This window comes from Sinohyriopsis cumingii, chromosome 18, assembly GCF_028554795.1.
Source record: "Sinohyriopsis cumingii isolate HCF-2022 chromosome 18, ASM2855479v2, whole genome shotgun sequence".
Lineage (NCBI taxonomy): Eukaryota > Metazoa > Mollusca > Bivalvia > Unionida > Unionidae > Sinohyriopsis > Sinohyriopsis cumingii.
This window is the reverse complement of record NC_142978.1, coordinates 61,876,468-61,897,961: the sequence shown is the minus strand read 5'-3', so window position 1 is coordinate 61,897,961 and position 21,494 is coordinate 61,876,468. Positions and strand designations below refer to the sequence as shown.

At 36.4% G+C, this 21,494-nt stretch overlaps 1 protein-coding gene across 3 annotated transcripts in view; it reads right to left on the bottom strand.

The window, feature by feature from the left end:
• The window catches only part of LOC149776773 (uncharacterized), a 154,382-nt gene that overhangs the window by 21,180 nt on the left and 111,708 nt on the right, over positions 1–21,494 (bottom strand). For all 3 annotated transcript variants that reach the window (XM_089941448.1, XM_089941449.1, XM_089941450.1), the window contains exons 3-5: positions 20,225–20,497; positions 18,619–18,996; positions 1,888–2,076 (exon numbers count right to left, since the gene is read on the bottom strand). In XM_089941448.1, the coding sequence (XP_089797574.1) occupies positions 1,888–2,076; positions 18,619–18,996; positions 20,225–20,497 (840 nt within the window). The remainder of the gene's footprint in view (positions 1–1,887; positions 2,077–18,618; positions 18,997–20,224; positions 20,498–21,494) is intronic.

Genomic DNA, 21,494 nt, shown 5'->3' with positions numbered 1-21,494 from the left:
ACCTGAATTGGTACTTTATTCTCTATAAAATAAGTATTAATTTCATACGACAAATACCGTTATGAAGACAATTTTAAGAACGACGAATGAATTTGAACCCCAAAACTATTTGACGGCAGAAGTAATACGGATACGCAACTGAATATAGGGGCCCCGAGTGGCCGAGTGGCCTAAAGCGCTCTCCGTTACGGATCACTGCCATCTCACCTATGTCTGCGCCGGTTCGAGTCTCAGATTCAGCCAATGTGGGGATGTGAGAAAGCTTGCCAGTAGCTTTTCGTGGGTCGGTGGTTCTTTCTGGGGTTTTCCCGGGTTTTTCCTCCATCAATACTGGCCGCCATGTAAAGCTTATCGTGTGCTGAAAAATGGCGTTAAACCCCACAACAACAACAACAACAGCAACTGAATATCGTTCAACATTGCATGAACATATGAAAACTTGTATTAATACAATGGAAAAAATAAAAGGTCAAGAGGAACAATTTACAAGAATAACATATCGTTTTTTGCAACAATACAGATGATGCATTGCTAAGGGTGTAACTTTCGTAAAATTTGAAATTTGCGCATCGAGCATTCGAAAATTCCAAATAAGGAAATACATATAACAAAAACTGATATTAAGGTTACATAAACGGTTAAAACTTCCGTCATACGAGTTAGTCTTGCGAGATTCACAGCGTCCGCGATCTTTTTCGTCATCTAACTACCTAGTTTCTTATATATCCTGGAGACTACCTGGGCAGCACCTAACAACAGGATCTCACACCATGAATTCATATGGTGTCTTGTCCGAAGGAAATTAGATACAAGATAGCAGAACAAACGCATATATTTTGTTGTCAACTATAGTAAAAGATTGAAGTTAATGAAATTAATAAAGACAGCATGATCAATTTACTAGCCAAAAGTGTGCATCTCAAAATAGTTAGTACTCTACTTTTATACCTCCATTAACAGACTGGTTATCACACTGTTGTGGTCATATATATATATATATATATATATATATATATATATATATATATATATATATATATATATATATAAAGGTTTACCTATCAATAACGTATTGTTCATTTAATTTGCGATTAAAAAAAAACATTTCCTTGCTTTTCTTAAGAATAAACATTAGTAACATGTGTATAACAGCATGGGCAACACGAAAATCACAAATCTGAATGCACATCTTGCTTAGGTTAGCTGATGAAGTTACATAAAACAAAATGAAAAATACAAAAAATCAGAACAAAACAAACAAACAAACATCGATGTCCCAACAAAAGTAAACTTGTAATAATGAAACTGTATGCTTCATTTACTTGGTAGATCACAGAGCACAATGGTCCCGTATAGCCTATTGTGAAATAAGTGTGCAAGGCATTCACTGAGCTTTAAAATGGATTACATAGCTTTACTCAATCCTCAAAGAACCTCATCTTTCCCAAGTCTAAGAGAGCCTCGAGCTTCAAAGAGCCTCGATATTCACAAGTCTCAAAGAGCCTGAGCCTACTCAAGTGTCAAAAGTCTCAACATACTCAAGCCTTAAAAAGCCTGAGCATACAAGAGCGTCGAAATACTCAACATACTCAAGCCTTAAAGAGCCTGAGCATACAAGAGCGTCGAAAGACTCAACATACTCAAGCCTCAAAGAGCCCTAACATACTCAAGCTTCAAAAAGCCTGAAAGTAAGGTGCATATTATGTTAAAAAATTAACGTCCCTATGAAATATACACACACGTTTATATTATATTATAAATGTTTCCCATTTTACTGTGCTCTTTAGAAAAGCACTTAAATGGAATATGAAACTTTTTCCATACGATTAAATTAATTCATAACAAAAAAAAAAATTAACAAGGTATTCAAACTGAATCTTTGCTTACCGTTCGTATAGGTATGTTCATCGTACTCTATATATGTGCTATCATTAATTATGGACACAAGATCCAGATTGGATGGTATGGTTGTGACTTCTCTTGGGTAATATATGGTCTTAGACGATTTGTTGGGCGGCCTCTCGCACTGATGAACAAACGGTTGGTAAGATGGCAGTCTGGATCCAGGAGGTTTTACTGAAAGGAAATGTTAATACACAAGATAAAATACAACACAAATCTTTCAAATAATAATCCAGTTCATGTGACAATGAAATATGCTTAAGGTAATTTAGATTCCATTTATGTCTCTCTATTCGTAAGAGTCATGAATTTGGAGTGGTCGACTGTAAGTATATCACAATTCTAGGAACACGGAAAAATTAAATGGTAATACCTTCTATTTTTTTAACAAAATATTGACATTGAAGCAATGCTTTAATTTAAAGTCAACATGCAGAATTTATAATGGAAGTCACTCGTGATAATACAAAATATTTACACTTCACGTTGCGATATTTCAATTTATATACTAGAAAAAAGTAAATGGTATTTGTATTATATGTTTCTTAAAAGCAAAAACTGTTGATTTGAGTGGATATTCTCCTTTCTGTGCCAACGGAATCCTAAATTTACAATAATATTCGGACAGCAATGTTTATCAATTTAGCTTTTACAAATAATTCATCAAATTGTGTATCTTAAAACAACTGGTACGAAAATGATGCATTTTTTAAAAAATTTTCGTTAACATATTTAATGCATGGATTGATAATGTTAAGATGGGGCATGCCTGATGTACTAAAATGTGATATACTTCAATATCTCACTGAGAGAGAGAAGGAGGGAGAGAGAGAGAGTAATGTATTCTGAATGATAACTAAAATGTACAAGAGAAGTAAATGTTTTAAATCCAGATGTCTTTAAATGAATTTCAAGGTAAATCGACAAAATCCTTTAATGTTTTGTGGTAAGTCCAAAGATATATAAATATGCCCAAGTTTTTGAATAAATTAATTATAAACATGCATAGGGTGTTGTCTGCGAAAATAAATGTTCCGAGCACCGTAATTCGAATGAACGGTTGTAAATTTAAATACATAACTCAAGAAGGTGAATGTACCTATTACACGTCCGATATAAGGTCAAGAATTAGTGATTCCACGTTCGGCATCGCTAAATAAAAAGATATATTAATCAAACAACGCAATATTTAATAAGTCGTTTCTAGAATATAATATTAGGCTTTAGTGAATCATTAAATATTTCGAAATAATTAATTTACAGTCAAGAAGCTGTTCCAGTTCAATTGGAAACTAGAAGAGTCTGACCTTTCTACAGTACAAACGTACTTGGATATCGCATGAGTTTTACTACATTGTTTCAGAACATCAACCTTGGAATGTATTCACTAAATAGCAGGCATTGATACAGATAGTTATTCTAAGAGTACAAAATTCCATTCAAAGGATATATATATATATATATATATATATATATATATATATATATATATTCAATGTTTCTCGTTTGACACATATCTTTTTTTTTATATGTTTATAGTTTGGTTGCAGTGTTTATTGTGAGAACTGATTTACATTATTATTGTTTACTGTAAACATATGACTGCCTATACCTGTATTTCAACGTCTAGATGTAAAGTATGCACCTACGTAAATGATTTGAAACAAAACTTTCACTGTTTGGAAAATTGGTAGAGAAGAAACGTTTTTTTCTTGTCCGCTAAATACATTGATCAAACTAGTACAAAACGAATAATATTATATGATTTAATTTGGATTAATAGGTCTTATATGCTTTAACTTTGAATATTTAGGGATTTAAGAAATGTAAAATCAAGGACATTTAAACAACGTATTGAGAATAATCCTGAATGATTAAGAAAATCTTGTCTTCGATGCGCTGTTAACGATTTCTACCATCATATAAAGTGTTCCATAAGCTATCAACGTTTATCATTAAGAGGTTTAAGAAAATGCTGTGTTCCATACGCTAACAAAGTTTACCACAATTGAGAGATCTAAAAAAATATTGTGTTCTATATGCTACCAATATTTACCGCCATCGATATGTTTAGTAAAAAAATTTCCCAGATAGAGATTTTTAATAACCTGTTGTGTTCCATTCACTATCTACTTTTTCCAACATCGAGAGTTTTCCTAAAATATTGCGTTATATACACAATCAATCACTCCGACATTAGGATTTTAATTATAAATGTAGTTTCATACAATATCAAGGTTTTCAGATATCGAGAGGTTTACACAAAATAGTGTTTTCTATTCCCAGTGAAAATTTTCCGACAACGGGAGACTTAATGCAATATATTATTCGATATTATATCAACGTCTTCCGACATTAAGAGGTTTGACAAAATATTGTGTTCAATATACTGTCAACGTTTTCCGACATCGAGAGGTTTGAGAAAATATTGTGTTTAATATACTGTCAACGTCTTCCGAAATTAAGAGGTTTGAGAAAATATTGTGTTCTGTATACTGTCAACGTCTTCCGACATCGAGAGTTTTGAGAAAATATTGTATTCAATATCATGTCAACGTCTTCCGACATTAAGAGGTTTGACAAAATATTGTGTTAGATATACTGTCAGCGTCCTCCGACATCGAAAGGTTTGAGAAAATATTGTGTTCAGCATACTGTCAACGACTTTCGACATTAAGAGTTTTGACAAAATATTGTGTTCAATATACTGTCAACGTTTTCCGACATCGAGAGGTTTGAGAAAATATTGTGTTCAACATACTGTCAACGTCTTCCGACACTGATAGATTTGACAAAATATTGTGTTAATATACTGTCAACGTCTTCCGACATCGAGAGAAATAATACAATGTTTTTCTTTACACTCACTTACCGTTTCCCACCATTTGGGGGTTTGATATATTATTGTGCTCCATGCGCTTTGGACGGTCTTCCGGCATTAAGTGCTTTAATAAAATGTACTATACGATATCAGAGTTTTCCGACATCGAGATGTTTAACAAATATTGTGTACCATACCCTACCATAGTTTCCAGAAAAAGAGACGCGCTATCAACTTTTTTCCAGTCTTCTGAATTCTTAATAAAGTAGTGAGTTCCATACGCTATCATCTTAATTTCATCATCGAGATGCTTAATAAGATATATGAATAATATAGTTATGTTCCATACACTATAAATGTCTTCCGAAATCGGAAGGTTAAATAAAAATGTGTCTCATACACTATGAAAGTATTAGACGTCGAGCAGTTAATACAACAGTGTGGTGTAAAAGCTATGGACCTCTTCTGACGTCGAGATAAATGAGATGGCAATACTTAATTGAAAGACGTATGCTGCATGCTTAACGGAATGACGCATACTCAAATGAAGTTGCATAACCGAATCGAAAACGTAAGTTGCATACTAAAATGAAAAACGTAATTAATGTACATACTCAAGCGTTGAATTGCAGGCTGAAAGTTACACCAGGCGTACGTCGTCAGGATTAACTGGAATCCGTCACAAAGGTTTCATTAGATGATATTTAATGCTTTTTAAGCCTTAGTTAAATTTGTTTCTTGTTAAATGCTTCCTGATATGCTATACATTCTAATGCGCACCTTGTTTTGTCATTTTAAAGTAAATGAGATAACTGTGTCATTTTGAGATGTTTGTTTTTAATTTGGTAAGGTCTCTAAACATGTGAACAGTAAATGAAAACAACGCTTCTTGCTCGCCTATGAGCAATTAGTTTATCTTTAAGATCTGTGTGTCTTGTTGACATTTAGTATGCGAGACTGTATCGCAGTAAAAACTTACTAGCACCTAATATGTAGAATGCTTAACCTACAATTTAAGATATTACATTGAAATTAATATCATCGGTCTCTTGAATCAATTGTTTTACCTTTCCAACTACAAATGGCGAAGGATGGAACAAGAAGATGTCCTCCGATATGATGAATTATTTATTCATTAAATGTTGAAGTTCGACTGACTTAAAAGAGCGCCATAAACAGTTCCAATTCAAAATCAGAATCCTAGTGACTTCAAAACGATTCTAGAATGAGGCAAATTGAACACGAACGAAGGACAACACGTTCCTGATCTCGATGGTTCTCTTCGAGGTAATCAACAATTGGTATAAAGATATGAAAGCATGCTGGAGGACCAGAACTAATATAAACTCAAAGAGTCTTGTATAGAGATATTACATTACAAGTTAAGAGTGAACATTCTGATTTTATAATAATAACTATTGCTTAAAGAAAATAATACACTTCAAGTTCACACAAAACAAGTTCTTTCAAATCAAAGACATACTGAAAGGAATATTGAGAGGGAAAACTGTAAGGTCTTGAAACATATTACAAGGTAAAAGCATAGGAATGAAAAGAATATTGCTTTAGACTTTTTGGCTAAAGCTGATATAATTTCTTTCTTTGTTTCATCAAGTAAAAGCGGAAATTAATGAGTGAATGAATGAATATATGTGTGTGTGTGTGTGTGTGTGTGTGTGTGTGTGTGTGTGTGTGTGTGTTTTAAACCGGGATCCATAAGCGCCCAAACACTCGCTGAAATAGCCTCATCAAAGATCTGTTTTCCATACTCTTCCAAAATATATCAATAAGCAAGTATAGTATGCCTGACCTGTTTGTAATTATCATAATATTTGAAAAGCAAATATCTGCCTAATTAGCATTTATATTGACCATATATAACATACTGATCATCTCAAACTTCAGACCAATAATTCAAATCTGGCGTTATTTTAGTATTAACCATTTGGAATAGATTTCTTGTAGACAGTTACCAAACCGATCAAGTCCAGTCTTCAAAATATAAAATGCCTTTGCCGTTTGTTGACACACGTATCATGGATGTTAGAGGTGAATACACAGCCATGATCTATGTAATAAACTGATGTCTATATCATATAATACCAACTTTCATATCTTCCCATATATTCTCCTTTCTAACAAAAACAACAATTTTAGTTTTCCTGTATTGGAATTCTCTGAAACTGAGTAACAGTTTCAGCAAATGTAATCAAGTCATCTGCATACAACAATGCAAATAAATTAACAAATTATAATGTTCCATTTTTATTCTGGGCAATCAAATGTTTCTTTAAACCACGTAGAAATAATGCAAATAAGGCTCAACCCTGGTGTACCCCAGATGGGCAGTTATATATTTCTGTCAACCCATTTGACGTTTTCACACGAGCATTGACATTTGCATATATGGCTTTTAGTATCATACGCATTTTACTACCGATAATGTCATGTTCATATTTATGATAAAGCAAGCTCCCGTCAATACGGTCAAACGCTTTTCCATAATAAAAAAAAAGCATAACGCCTATCTCTTTGTTTCCTCCGATGTTTGCATATCAATGTGCTTATTGTAAATATAAAATATACACCGGAATAGTCACTTCTATAACGAGCTTTTTCTTCACCTAAAATATCATTTTCGTTGATTTAATTTTCTAGTCTTTCGTTTTAAAATTGAGGTAAATATTTTGCTGAGGATTGGTAAAATGCTAATCTCTCTATATCTTTCAGAGGTATTTAAATTCCCCTTTTCGAGAATGGGTTCAATAATAACCGTGGTCCAACACTTTTGAGAAGTATCCAACATCAAATAATAATAATAATAATAATAATAGCAACTATAGCAACAATATAATAATATTAAGTTCCATCGCGTATCTTAAATATTGCCATGTTGTGATCTTTTTCTATTTTATTCTTTATTTTTTCAGTAGTGACACTTTACTTCTACTTGCATCATATACTGCTATTTTCACTTTTTGACGTAAACTTTACTTCTGAAGTAAGTGTACCAGGGACAAGTACATGCGTACGTACAGTGCCCGGATGTACAGGCAAACGTTTAGCGCCCGACTGTACACGCAGCGCATAGTACCCAATTGTACACTCGGGCTTAAAGTGCCCGATTTTACATGGATATATATAGTGTCCAATTTAACACGCAGACGTATAGTTCCCAACTGTACAGGTGGATATGTATTGCCCAAGTGTACTTGCAGACAAATAGGGCCCAATGGTAGATGCAGACGTATTGTTCCTTACTGCACATAGCAATGATAAGTTACAAAAACCACTACTTGCAGATCAGTGATGATTTGTACAAACAATGAAAGCATGTTTAATTAACGCTTCGTGTAAAAAACTAAAAACTGCAATATACAATGATCTATAAAAAAAACTATCGCTCATGTTCTGTTATAAAAAAAAGCTTTATACTCGACGTTTTCGGAGTCTCGTACTATGAGTTTTGTTAATATAACATAGACTAGTATAACCAAAATAAATAATATAAATTTTACTTAATTTACAACTTGCTTACCTCCTACCGCAGAACAACTCGATAACTGTCTGCGTTCATTACTTGACAAACATGCCCCAGCTACCAAGTACAGAGTATCAATTCAAAAGTGTTCTCCATGTTATAGCAGTGTTAGGGACCAGCTTCGCACTGCTAAAAGAGACCGCCGTAAAGCTGAGAGGCTCTGGCTTTCCACCAGACTCACTATTCATAAGCAAATCTATGAAGTCGCTAAGAAGAATGTTACAAATATAGTCCATGCAGCGAATTCAGCCCACTACACTACTAAGATGATGGAAAGTTCCAGCTGCAAAGAGCTCTTCGAGATTACTAACAAGCTAACTTCAAGGAAAAATCAACACCACTTCCAACTACCTTCTCTCCAGTCGACCTTCCGGACATGTTTGCAAATTTCTTCCGTGACAAAGTACAAACCATTAGAGATAAGCTTGAAACCACAATTTCAACTGACTCGTCGTCACCATACAGTTGGGATACAGACTTTGAGCGGCAACCATTAGCAGCATTTGAACCTGTCTCTATGAATTTCGTACGTACAATCGTGATGAGAGTGCACCAAAGTCATGTGAACTTGATCCAATTCAAACATCACTGCTGCTTGAGTGCTTGGATCTAGTATTGCCTTCACTAACTGATGTTATTAATACCTCTCTCTCATCTGGGGAATTCCCATCATTTTTCAAAACTGCCATTGTAAAGCCTCTGCTGAAGAAACCAACACTAGACCATAACGATTTAAAGAACTACCGCCCAGTTTCTAATCTCCCATTCATTTCAAAAAGCTTAGAAAAGGTTGTTCTATCCCAGCTTGTATCTCATCTAAGTTCAAACAGTCTTTTTAGCAATGTACAATCTGCATATCGCCCTTGCCACAGTACTGAAACTACTCTTCTAAAAGTAGTTAATGACATTCTCTCTGCGTTGGATAGCGGAAAGATTACAGTCCTCACCCTCCTTGATTTGTCTGCAGCATTGGACACAATATACCATGATATATTACTTCACCGTGTCCAGCATGTATTTGGCATTCATGATACAGCCTTACTCTGGTTCAAGTCCTACTTGGTGAACAGGACACAAATTGCATCTGCAAATGGAATACACTCCAGCAAGTTGATCTATGTTGTGGTGTTCCACAGGGGTCTGTTCTTGGACCTGTTCTCTTCATTCTGTACACTCAGTCGCTCTCAAGTGTCATAGATCATCATCCAGTGTCTCACCAATTGTACGCTGATGACACCCACATATACAAATCTAACCACCCAACGGAAGATGATGCTACCATCCAAGGTGTAGAGAGGTGCATTTCTGGTGTGAAATCATGGATGACTGTAACAAGCTGCAGATGAATGATGATAAAATTGAGGCCATTCTGATCACAACACAAAGACTTAATCATTCACATCCTTTACCTCAAACAATAAATATCAGCAACGCCAACATTAAATTCACACAATCAGTATGAAACCTAGGTGTTACTCTGGACAGTACTCTCATATTGCACCAACATGTCATGAACATATGCAAGGCTGCATATCTTGAGCTGAAATTCATCAGCTCAAATCGCAAATATCTTTCAGTTGATGCCACTAAAACACTTATGTGTTCATTAGTACTTTCAAGACTGGACTATTGTAACTAAATTCTGTCTCGTTCATCTCAATATCTACGCCAGAAATTTTCAAAAAGTTCAAAACACAGCTGCTCGGATCATACCTAGAGTACCACGATCAGAGCACACCTCCCCGCTGCTCTGTACCCTACACTGGTTATCCATTCGATCCAGAATCAAACACAGAATTTGTTCTCTGTGCTACATTTCACTGTCGGACTCTAGTCCAACATACCTATATGACCTCACCTAAGTGTACACACCAGCAGGATACTTACGCTCCTCTTTTGACAATCGTATACTCATTATTTCCACCATGAAAACAAAGTCATATGGACAGCGTTCTTTTGCATACCAGGGCCCAGCAACGTGGAATGAATTGCCCACTGAACTTAGACACAAAGACACAGTGATCACATTCAAGAGGGCTCTCAAATCTCACTTATTTCGACTGCAAGAACAAACTTAAAGACCAAATAATGTTTCGTACCTGAAATATTCTCAGCATGTTTTTTATTTTTTAATGTTTTTATAATTTCATGTTGTTTGTTTGTGTAATAATATTATTATGTTTTTTATCTTATAAGTGTTGTCTAATGTTGTAAAGCGCTTAGAGGTTCTAAAGATTAGGCGCTATACAAAGTCCTCATTATTATTATTATTATTAATTTGACCTCTCAATATAAAGAATGTCAGAAAAGGGTAGAAGGAAAAGTGCAAAAATGCTGTACAAAACTAAAGACCAGTAGAAGGAAACATGTAACAACTACTTGGGTCTCAGTGTTGATTATAACATATACTTTTGGCTTACATTCTTGTCAAAGCTTCATGTGTTGTCATAGGCGAAAGTTATTGAATAACAAATATTAATATTAGCTAAAACTATGGAATATTGTGTCTTAATATTTTTAAGGAACGCCAATGATAATTTTTATCTTGCGCAAAACCAAAATTGACAAATGTGACAATGCCCATATGTGCTTGATACAGAATTGAATACTGTCACACTACCCATCTGTGTTCGTTATAAAATCGAATACTGTGACACTACCCATCTGTTGTTGATACAGAATTGAATGCTGTCATACTACCTATCTGTGCTTAATACAAAATTGAACACTACCCATCTGTGAATGAGACATAATCGAATAATGTCACACTACCCATCTGTGCTTGATACAGAATTGAATAATGTCACACTACCCATTTGTAGTTGTTACAAAACTAAATACTATCACACTATCCATATGTGCTTAATAAAAAGTTGAAAACTACCCATCTGTGCTTGATACAGAAATGAATACTTCACACTACCCATATTTGCTTGATACAAAATTAAATACTGTCACACTACCCATCTGTGCTTGATGCAAAATTGAATAATGTCACACAACCCATCTGTGCTTGATACAGAACTGAATAATGTCACACTACCCATCTGTAGTTGATACAAAACTAAATGCTTCACACTATCCATATGTGCTTAATACAAAGTTGAAAACTACCCATATGTGCTTGATACAGAAATGAATACTTAACACTACCCATATGTGTTTGATACAAAATTAAATACTGTCACACTTTCCATCTGTACTTAATGCAAAATTGAAAACTACCCATCTCTGCTTGATACAGAATTGAATGCTGTCACAATACCCATATATCTCCTGTACGTGATGCAAAAATTGAAAACTACCCATCTGTGTTGATACAATATTGAATACTGTCACACCACCCATATATGCTTGATACAAAAATGAATACTGTCATATTATGTGTATGTGTTTGATACATAATTGCATACTGTCACACTACCCATCTGTACGTGATGCAAAATGTAAACTACCCATATGTGCTTGATTCAGAATATTATACTGCCACACTACCCATCTGTGCTTGATACAAAATTAAATAATGTCACACTAGTACCCATCTGTGCTTGATGCAAAATTCAATAATGTCACACTAGTACCCATCTGTGCTTGACGTAAAATTGAATACTATCACACTATCTATATGTGCTTAATACACAATTGAAAACTACCCATCTGTGTTTTGAGACTGAAATGAATAGTCACACTACCCATCTGTGCTTGATACAAAATTGAATACTGTCACACTACCCATCTGTGCTTGATGCAAAATTGAATACTACCACACTATCCATCTGTGATTAATACAAAATGTAGAACTACCCAGCTGTGCTTGATACAAAGTTGAATGCTGTCAAACTACCCATCCGTGCTTGATACAGAATATAATAATATCACACTACCCATCTGTGCTTGACGCAAAGTTGAATACTATCACACTATCCATCTGTGCTTAATACAAAACGGAAAACAACCCATCTGTGTTTGATACAGAAATGAATACTATCACACTACCCATCAGTGCTTAATACAAAATTGAAAACTACCCATATGTGCTTGATACATAATCGAATACTGTTACACTACCCATCTATGCTTTATACAAAACTGGAAACTATCACACTACCAATCTATGCTTTATACACAATTGAATACTATCACACTGCCCGTCTATGTTTTATACACAATTGAATACTATCACATTACCCATATGTGCTTTATACAAAGCTGCATCATCATAGTTGTTTCTCTAAATGGAGATAAATACTGAAGTTGTTACCCAGTTCTGTTATAATATTGGGTTTGAATATTACAGCTGCGTGGGGGAAGAAAGAGAATAGAACAACACAAATTCTTTAGCAAAACTTTCCACATTACACATAATCACCACCGCAGCCCTAGCCTTCTCTTGAACTGTCTAATCTTGATATTTAAACATTTCATTTTGGCATGGTTTTATTTCTGCTACGCTGCAAGCTGCCTGCTCAATTGAATATACCAGACACAGCGTCTATAAAATGATGTTTTGTCGATCCAATTATTCAATTCATATTATTGACAACCATCACTACAAAGTTAGCCTTTCTTTAAATTATTTGACCTGGTCGATACAATTACCAGATCTTGATAAACCTGGAAAACTTCTCAACCTTGAAACTAATGACAGGCACATCTATTTGATCTTTTGAGGGCGTATGCTAGTAGTATATGGGATCACTTTAGCAACAATGGTGACTTAATATTAAAAGGGGTATATCCGCTCTGGGAACAATGGAAATTTAACATGGGGAATACAGGACAGGCACTTTAGGGACAATATGACTTTAACATGGGGAATACAGGGCCGGCACTTTGTCGACAACGGGACTTTAACATGGGAATACAGGGCCACTTTAGCGACAATAGTTTTTTTTCACTTTGGCGACAATGGGAACTTAACATGAAAATCGCCCCTGCGGTCTATGGGAACTGAACATTGGTGATTTCATGGGGTTTAGAGGGTCAACACTATTTATAGGGTGAAATGCATTTATAGGGACAAAGGTTGATAGGGACAAACAATAACATAAAACAAACAAATGCAATGCAAACAAAGAATGCGGCCACACACAAACAAGAGGACAGAGATGTTCCAATGAAAGACTCATAGATAGAATAGAGACTCCGATAAGGAAGCATGTTGTATGGATAAAATTAAAAAAAATAATTATTCAAATACATGGGCTCTCTGGCCTGTACTAAGGTCTAAACACTATCTATTTAATCCATAAACATTTGTACATTAAGCAAACATATTTACAAGTTATTTAGTTCTTGGTTCTAGTAAACTAATTCCTAAAATTAAAGTTCATGCCTTCAAAAAAATACCACAACCTATGTACATTTCATAAAATAATGCCATTTTCTTTCACGCTAAATTAAATATTCATTTTTAAGAAAAAGTTAGAACAAGAAACAAACGATCAAATAGAACAAAGTTTATGTTTCTCTCTATATCCATCACACTTGTTGTTTAAAATCCGGGCAGCTACCACTTGTGTCCCAGCGTAGATGTTTCCCATTACGTACTCCCTTTTCCTTTTTGGACGCACTTTGCTGTGACGGCATGGTGGTGGTGAAAGAGGCCAATGATGTTTATTTCTTCTCTTTTGTATCTGAAAGTGGATCATCTTTCTCGGCGCTTTTCCTCGCAATACAGTGTCGTTTTGGAGGTCGTCCCCTTTTGTATAATGGGTGATATCAGCGTATCCATAATGTAAAGTCTTGCAGTCTGGAAGTTGTACTGGTTGCACATAGCTTGCCATGGCGTTAGCAAATTAGCAACTAAGATCTGGTACTGCATTGGTGATGTGATCGTGAGGCATAGCATCGCAATCTCACTGGACTTGAGTCTCTCACTCGACTTGTTATGTTAACCCGGGATGGTACAAGTCCATGGGAGGCAAGACTATATTTGATCAATCCTTCGTATTGTCGAATGTTTTCCACGTCCTTGTGTTCCGTTAGCAATTGCGGGTGCCCTGCGGGTAAGTGACAATAGTCGCACACGTAAGGATACGGCGAACCCACCTCCAGGTATTTGATTTTTTCTCCTTTCTCCTCGTCGGCTTGGTACACCAAACAGGTGAAATTCGTCTGTCCTCCGTAGAAAATACCCCGCGGGTTCAGAGGGTCACCAGCTTGTAACTTTGTATGATATGTTTAAACTGGGATCGGGTTTCCAACTGTGATCATACTCGTGTTTCCAAATTTCCACCACTTGATATCCTTGCTGTTCTAACTTCAAGCGCCGTCGACAAGTGGCCTCGTACAATCTTCCATGGTACGTTGTAAAAACTGATTTGTATTGTCACGTTGAGGGTAACAGAGGCTACATCCGTGAAATAATCACGTTAAACTCGTACACGATCTCACGGATTTCTAAGTCCCAGTCATCTACTGTATACGTTCCGAAGGTCTTTTGGCATCGTCCCTTTCGGGCGTGTTGGATCCATTTGTCATCCTTGTCTCACAAGTGATGTAGCCAGCATAAGGCTTTGACCGAGTATTGACGTTTGGCAAAGTTAGTCGTTTGCGAGCAGATGAGAGCCATGGTGTTTGCGGGCATGAATCATTTGCGGTACACTAAGGAACATGCTTTGGTAATGGTGAAGCTTGTTTGAAAGGATCGATCCCTTCGTGTTCCAGGAATAATTCCCGAAATTTTCCATGGCATGGTTGTAAAATGTCCACATCAGAACGACAATATTTTAGCCTATATTCCTGAAAGTGGAAGGGTCCGAGGCGTGGTACCAAGCGTAGAAGACTTCTCTTAGTTCGGTGCTCGTGTTGTCTGGGTCATAGTAGTGAGCCTCAGGCAAACGAAGTAGAACGGAATGTTCATTGGCTATGGTGTTGAAAAAGTGCGGAAAAAGCCTTTGGCCATTTCTATCATTACATACGTTATTGGCATAAGGTTCAATGGCATGGCCAAGTAACTCATCGAATCTATAAATGGTACGTGTCCCACGTGCATGTAGATGATGTTGGCTTCGTTCAAAATCACTGTAGGACTTTCGGTACTTTTTCCATATAGCATCTGAGAAGAAATTGTCCATCGTATCCCGAAACATTGTGAGATATTTATGTGGCATTGAGATGGCAATCTCCATAACGTTCGATGTCCTCTTGGCTCCAAGTCTCATCGATTTAGTCTACGATCCATTGTGCAAAATCGACTAGCGCGTTAGATCCCCGAAACATTTGTTTACGTCTCCTGGAATATTGATGCAGCGAGGGCAATGACTAAAGATATGCTCATGAATGAACTTCTCACGCGCTCGATGAACCACACAGAAATTAGGAATGAGCAGGCCAGTCTCTTGCATTCATTCGAAATGGAGAAAGATGAAGTAGCCATTATTTTATTCACCTTTCTCCTCTTGTTTGGAATGGCAGTTTTGAATGAGGTACTCATGTTCCAAGTCAACGATTTGGCGACCAATGTATCATTGCTTCTTTCCTGGACATACGTTACCTTTGGCACTAATCATATGCATGCCTTGTCCACAAATAAGGCACAATCTTAGGGTTTGACAAACGCTTTTCCGCGGTGGATCATCTTGCGTCTTCAGATGTTATTGGTAACAGGTAGGGCTAACAAAAGTGCACTGACAAGCAGGGCAATGCACTCGTTCCTCTCTTTCGTCAAGACAGGGTTTAGAGGATAAACATCCTGAGCCTTTCGATCCACAATGCTTGTGTTGCTCTCGATTATTATAATAATAGTTACATTTCTCACAATAATATAAGTATCCCAGGAATCCGATGATACTGGTAATGGCATCTAAATGTTCATCGTGATGATAGATGTGAATATATTTTCCGTCTTTTAAATATTTGCCTCGAAGCAAAAGAGGTCCACGCACTTCTTCAGTGTGCATTTTCAATGTATAGCTTGGAGCTAAGACGTCTACCAAAGTTTGCTTTTCAGGAATGCTACAGGATGAGTCTTTGGATATCCCGGCTTGCTGTAACAGGAGTTCTGTTTTTCTTCGTTGTTTATCTGTGTAAGATCGTTGAATAATTTTCCAAGCCTTTTCCATTCCGCCGTATCTTTCTTGCCGGCATACGTTCGTCCTACGACGATGACACGGGCTAAACATTTCTTGTCTAGATGGTTGCTAATTTGGACGAGGCTCTTTATGATATTACGATGGTCGTCTGCCAATAACATCTTTTTTCGTCTGTTCCATTTGGGAAGAGACATGTGGGCCATATAAAGTGTCACTTATCCATCGATGATGTGAAACTTGTCGTTGGACTGCTGCACGTGTTGAATCTTGTTGATGACTTTAGAAGGTGTCAGTTCTGATTGTCTGCTAAACTCGATGCAAACGGGGGACTTCAGACTGTCGTGATAAATGGGGACTCTCAAGCCATCGTCTTTTTTGGCATCATCCAAGAATAAAAGGGATTCAGTATACCTAATGGAGTATTTTAGCATCCAAATGACTCTGAGAGCGATTTCGAGAAAATTTAGGACAATTTACCCCTTCACGGTGAAATTTAAAGACCTCACTTCTGACATTCCACAGTAATATATATCCGTTTTGAAACTTTCTGCTTCGTGTGATGAAGCAGCAAGTTTCAAAACGGACTTATTTGACTCACTGTTAGAGGAACTCAGACGTCAGTGCCAATTCATAGATCGAGTTCGTTTAAGCCTATATATGTATCAAGACTGTTTGAAGTCTCCTATTTAGTACACCTGCAGAATTAACTTCTTCCAATTTTTGAGGACTATTGAAGAAGTGCAGACGATGAGAGACAAATTTGACATCGCTGATGGAAATTGACCATTCATATGGCCTATGTTGTACCTCCATGGGAAGAAGACAATGATCGTACTTGATCTGTTTACCGATAAATGTACCTAGCACGATGGAGATAACATCAGATTTACGAATGAAAGGGAGTACATGATGGAAATCGTGCAAACCCCTATCGTAATATTAAGGTCCCGTTGTCGCTAAAGTGACCCAGTATCCTCATATTAAAGTCCCATTGTCGCCAAAAGTGCCAGCCCTGTATTCCCCATGTTAAAAGTCCCATTTTCCATAAAGTGGATATAAAATTCCCGATGTTAAATTTCCATTGTCCCCAGAGTAGATATACCCCTATTTAACAGTAAGTACCCATTGTCGCTAATTTGACCTCATATACTACTTATGTTCTATATGTATGTGGCGTTCTTACCATATTTGTTGAATAATCTTACAACTAATATGCCTGCAGTGTAAAAACCTACAAACGAAAGCAGTACATCTAATGCATTGTTGTACCTTTTTTCTTCTGTTAATTCATCTTCGCAGAGATTGTGGGAGAATCGAATCGGCGAAATTAAGCAAATCATTGTATTAAGAATTAATGTTTACAACAGAACATTGAGGCATCTGCAAAATTAAATCGACTTGAACTTATTTGATATCAGGAAACCAACCAATGTTATATTATTTCTTTTATTATTTTTTTTTGTCGTAGTAGAAGATGGTTGCAAAATGTCTAATATGTACGTGCGTGCGTGCGTGTGTGTGCTTATCAAGTGTATAACTTCATTAACTGCAAATGCTTTTTTCAATATGTTAACAGGCACCCAGCAGACCGAGTGGTCTAAGGCATTCGCCTGTTCAAATCATTGACATCTTACATCTGTCCGCGTTGGTTCGATACGCCGGCTCGTCAAAATACGTTGATTTGTGAGAAACTCTCTTTCCGGATTTTTTTTTGTGGGGAGTCGGGGGCGGGATAATATATTCACCAAATATAATGGCTGCCATGCATATTCTATCATGTGATGAAAAATGGCGTTAAACCATGCCACCATCCACCAACACAACCAACAACAACCACAAGGGATAACATTAAAATATCGCATGTTATTTAATTTTGAAATATATATATATATATATATATATATATATATATATATATATATATATATATATATATATATATATATATATATATTCCTTTTTGTGTCCCATATCAAAATTTACATGAACTGATTAAATACTTTGAGGTGTGAGTCACAGTCGAATATTATTGATTACATATTGTTTTAAGCATTTATAAAAAAAATACGATACACTATTGTTGATATCTAAGTTGACTGATGGGGATCTAAATATACTCCGTACATTGTACCCAACTTTAAACAGTAACATACATATGCTAGGCTTTCATTACATACGATGTTAATCCTGTCGGATATGTCATATGTGGTTAAATGCAGGTATTTTGTGAAAGCTTGATTTACAAATTGCGATTAGAATAAATTGTTAACATTATCATGTCCTGTAGTTCATCACAATTTGAAGATGAAAATACCTACCCTGAAAGGAAACAAGGAATCTGTTTCCTCTTTTTTCACCTGGTAGATATGGCCAATGCATTATGTACACCGTACCGCAGGAATGACGCATGACGTTGATCTCGTTAGGGTGACAGAAGCTGTCGGTCCGTTGCCTACGAGTTGCACAGTCCGTGAACTGGACTTGGAGAAAGCGCGCATTGCAGTCTACCAGACCTTCCTTTGAGAATGATAAGTGTACAGTAACATCTATTTCCTGTCCAGAGCCTGGGTAAATCACCCAGTAACAACCATTTCTATTTCCGTCCGTGTTTAGTGGATATCCTGGACTTTTAAAAATCCCAAACTTGTCAGATATTGTGAGAAATGTGCCACTGCAGGTATCTAAAATCACAGACTCTGTAAGAAACATTGAAACAAGTAAGGTTTATGTATTCTTTTCGCTACCTGAGCAAAAGAAGTGGCCAACTAAAGGTGATGTTCCAAAATGTAAAATTGAATTGCATGAAAATTTAGGATAATCCCTTCCAAATAAATGTACGAATCAAGAAGAAATAACCACACAGACACAGACACACACACACACACACACACACACACACACACACATATATATATATATATATATATATATATATATATATATATATATATATATATATATATAATTATGCTAAAGTATGCAAAATATATATAAAATATCAGATAAATCTAATTAATGTAAAATCTCTAAACATAGTTTTATTGTATAATCCGCATTCCCTTGCAAAATCCAAGAGTTTCACTGGTGTTATCATTCAGTTTATTGAGCAGTTCACGTCAAAATACTTCTATCTCACAGAGTGGATGAAACAGATACATTGGACAAGAAAGTGCTCCACTATAAGTAGACTGTGGTTTGCCACGCAATCCGGTCGATGTTCACCCTGCAGGTGTTATGCACGAGTCAAATGCAAGTGCCTGATACGCAATCGATCGTCACAAAACCATCGCGTATCTCCAGGTTCGTGTCCACGACGGATGCCAGTCGCCTTTGTGTTGTTTGTGTGGTTTTTGCCAAGTGTTTGTGTTATTTTAATACCAAATGGTTTGCCAAAAATGACGAAACTGCTGATTCATACAGCATTAGAAAGAGATAGAGAGAGCGTGAGAGACAGACAGACAGACAGACAGAGAGAGTGTGTCTACAGGCACAAAACACTTAACACAATGTTGCAGGGAAATTAGAAAACGGGGTTTACAATGAAATCGTATTTTTCACACCGCATGAAATATCAAGAGGTAATTTACATCTTTATTGGAAGTTATTATATTAAGATTGTTGTAGCTTATCAATATATACATGTGGTAATTCGAGCATCGACTGAGTACAAAAATGACATGAAACCATGAGTGGTTTTACTCTATTGAGACTTTTGACGGTCAGTAATAAAGAGCTTCAAGTCACATGTTCGAAATATATCAATGTTTAAAAATGTTAAATATTTTTCATTTTGCTGACAGTCATATTTTGGCGTTCAATCAGCTCGGAATTATTTGTAAAATAGCATCGCCTGAGGTATAAATTTATTAAATAAGAGATGAACACTCAAAAAATCTTTTCTCACTGCCGTCATCTTTCTCTTACCTTGGACACATATGTAATCCAAAAACACGTTTTGCTCTTGGATGAGATTGTCCGAGCACGTCAGCAATGGAAGTCTATTTCTTATGGTCGCCATATCGCATGACTTCTGACCCTCACATGAATCGTACAGTGACATGTATACCTCTAATGGGCATTCTTTGTCACCATGAGGACACGTTGCTTTTAAAATATGTATCGCCTTGTCTCGCTTGCAACGAATATCACGGCTTTCATTACTACATATATTTGTCCGGCATAATGGAATATTGGGATCTGTAATAATAATAATAATAATAATAACTGAAATGTCATACTCTTAAGACGAAGGCGAAGCACAAGACAAAGTAACAATTTAATAGTGACATAGCCGGAGAATTTGCAATGGCCTCGGAAACTCAGAAATCGTTCTGTAGCATGGCACGTGTCTGAAAGCTGCTACACACCCTAGTTCCTTATTTTACATTATGTCAGGGGAACGTAGGGGTGGGGTCATTGATATACACTGAGCGAGTTTGGTTTCAGGTCGATAGTTTCCTGTAAACTCAGTCGCTCTCAAGTATCATAGATCATCATCCAGTATATCACCAATTGTACGCTGATGACACCCAAATATACAAATCTAGCCACCCAACTGAAGTTAATCCTAGCATCCAAGGTGTAGAGAGGTGCATTTCTGATGTGAAATCATGGATGACATGTATCAAGCTGCAGATGAATGATGATAAAACTGAGGCCATTCTGATCACAACACAAAGACTTTCTCATTCACATCCTTTACCTCAAACAATAAATATCAGCAACACCATCATTTAATTCACACAATCAGGACGAAACTTAGGTGTTACTCTGGACAGTACTCTCACATTGCACCAACATGTCAGCTTGAGCTGAGACGCATCAGCTCAATTCGCAAATATCTTTCAGTTGATGCCACTAAAACACTTGTGTGTTCATTCGTACTTTCAAGACTGGACTATTGCAACTAAATTCTGTCTCGTTCATCTCAATATCTACTTTAGAAACTTCAAAATGTTCAAAACACAGCTGCTCGGATCATACCTAGAGTACCACGATCAGAGCACACCTCCCCGCTTCTCTGTACCCTACACTGGCTATTCATTCGATCCAGAATCAAACACAAAATTTGTTCTCTGTGCTACGTTTGACTGTCGGACTCTAGTCCAACATACCTCTCCGACCTCACCCATGTGTGCACACAAGCAAGATACTTACCCTCCTCTTTTGATAATCGTATACTCATTGTTCCCAC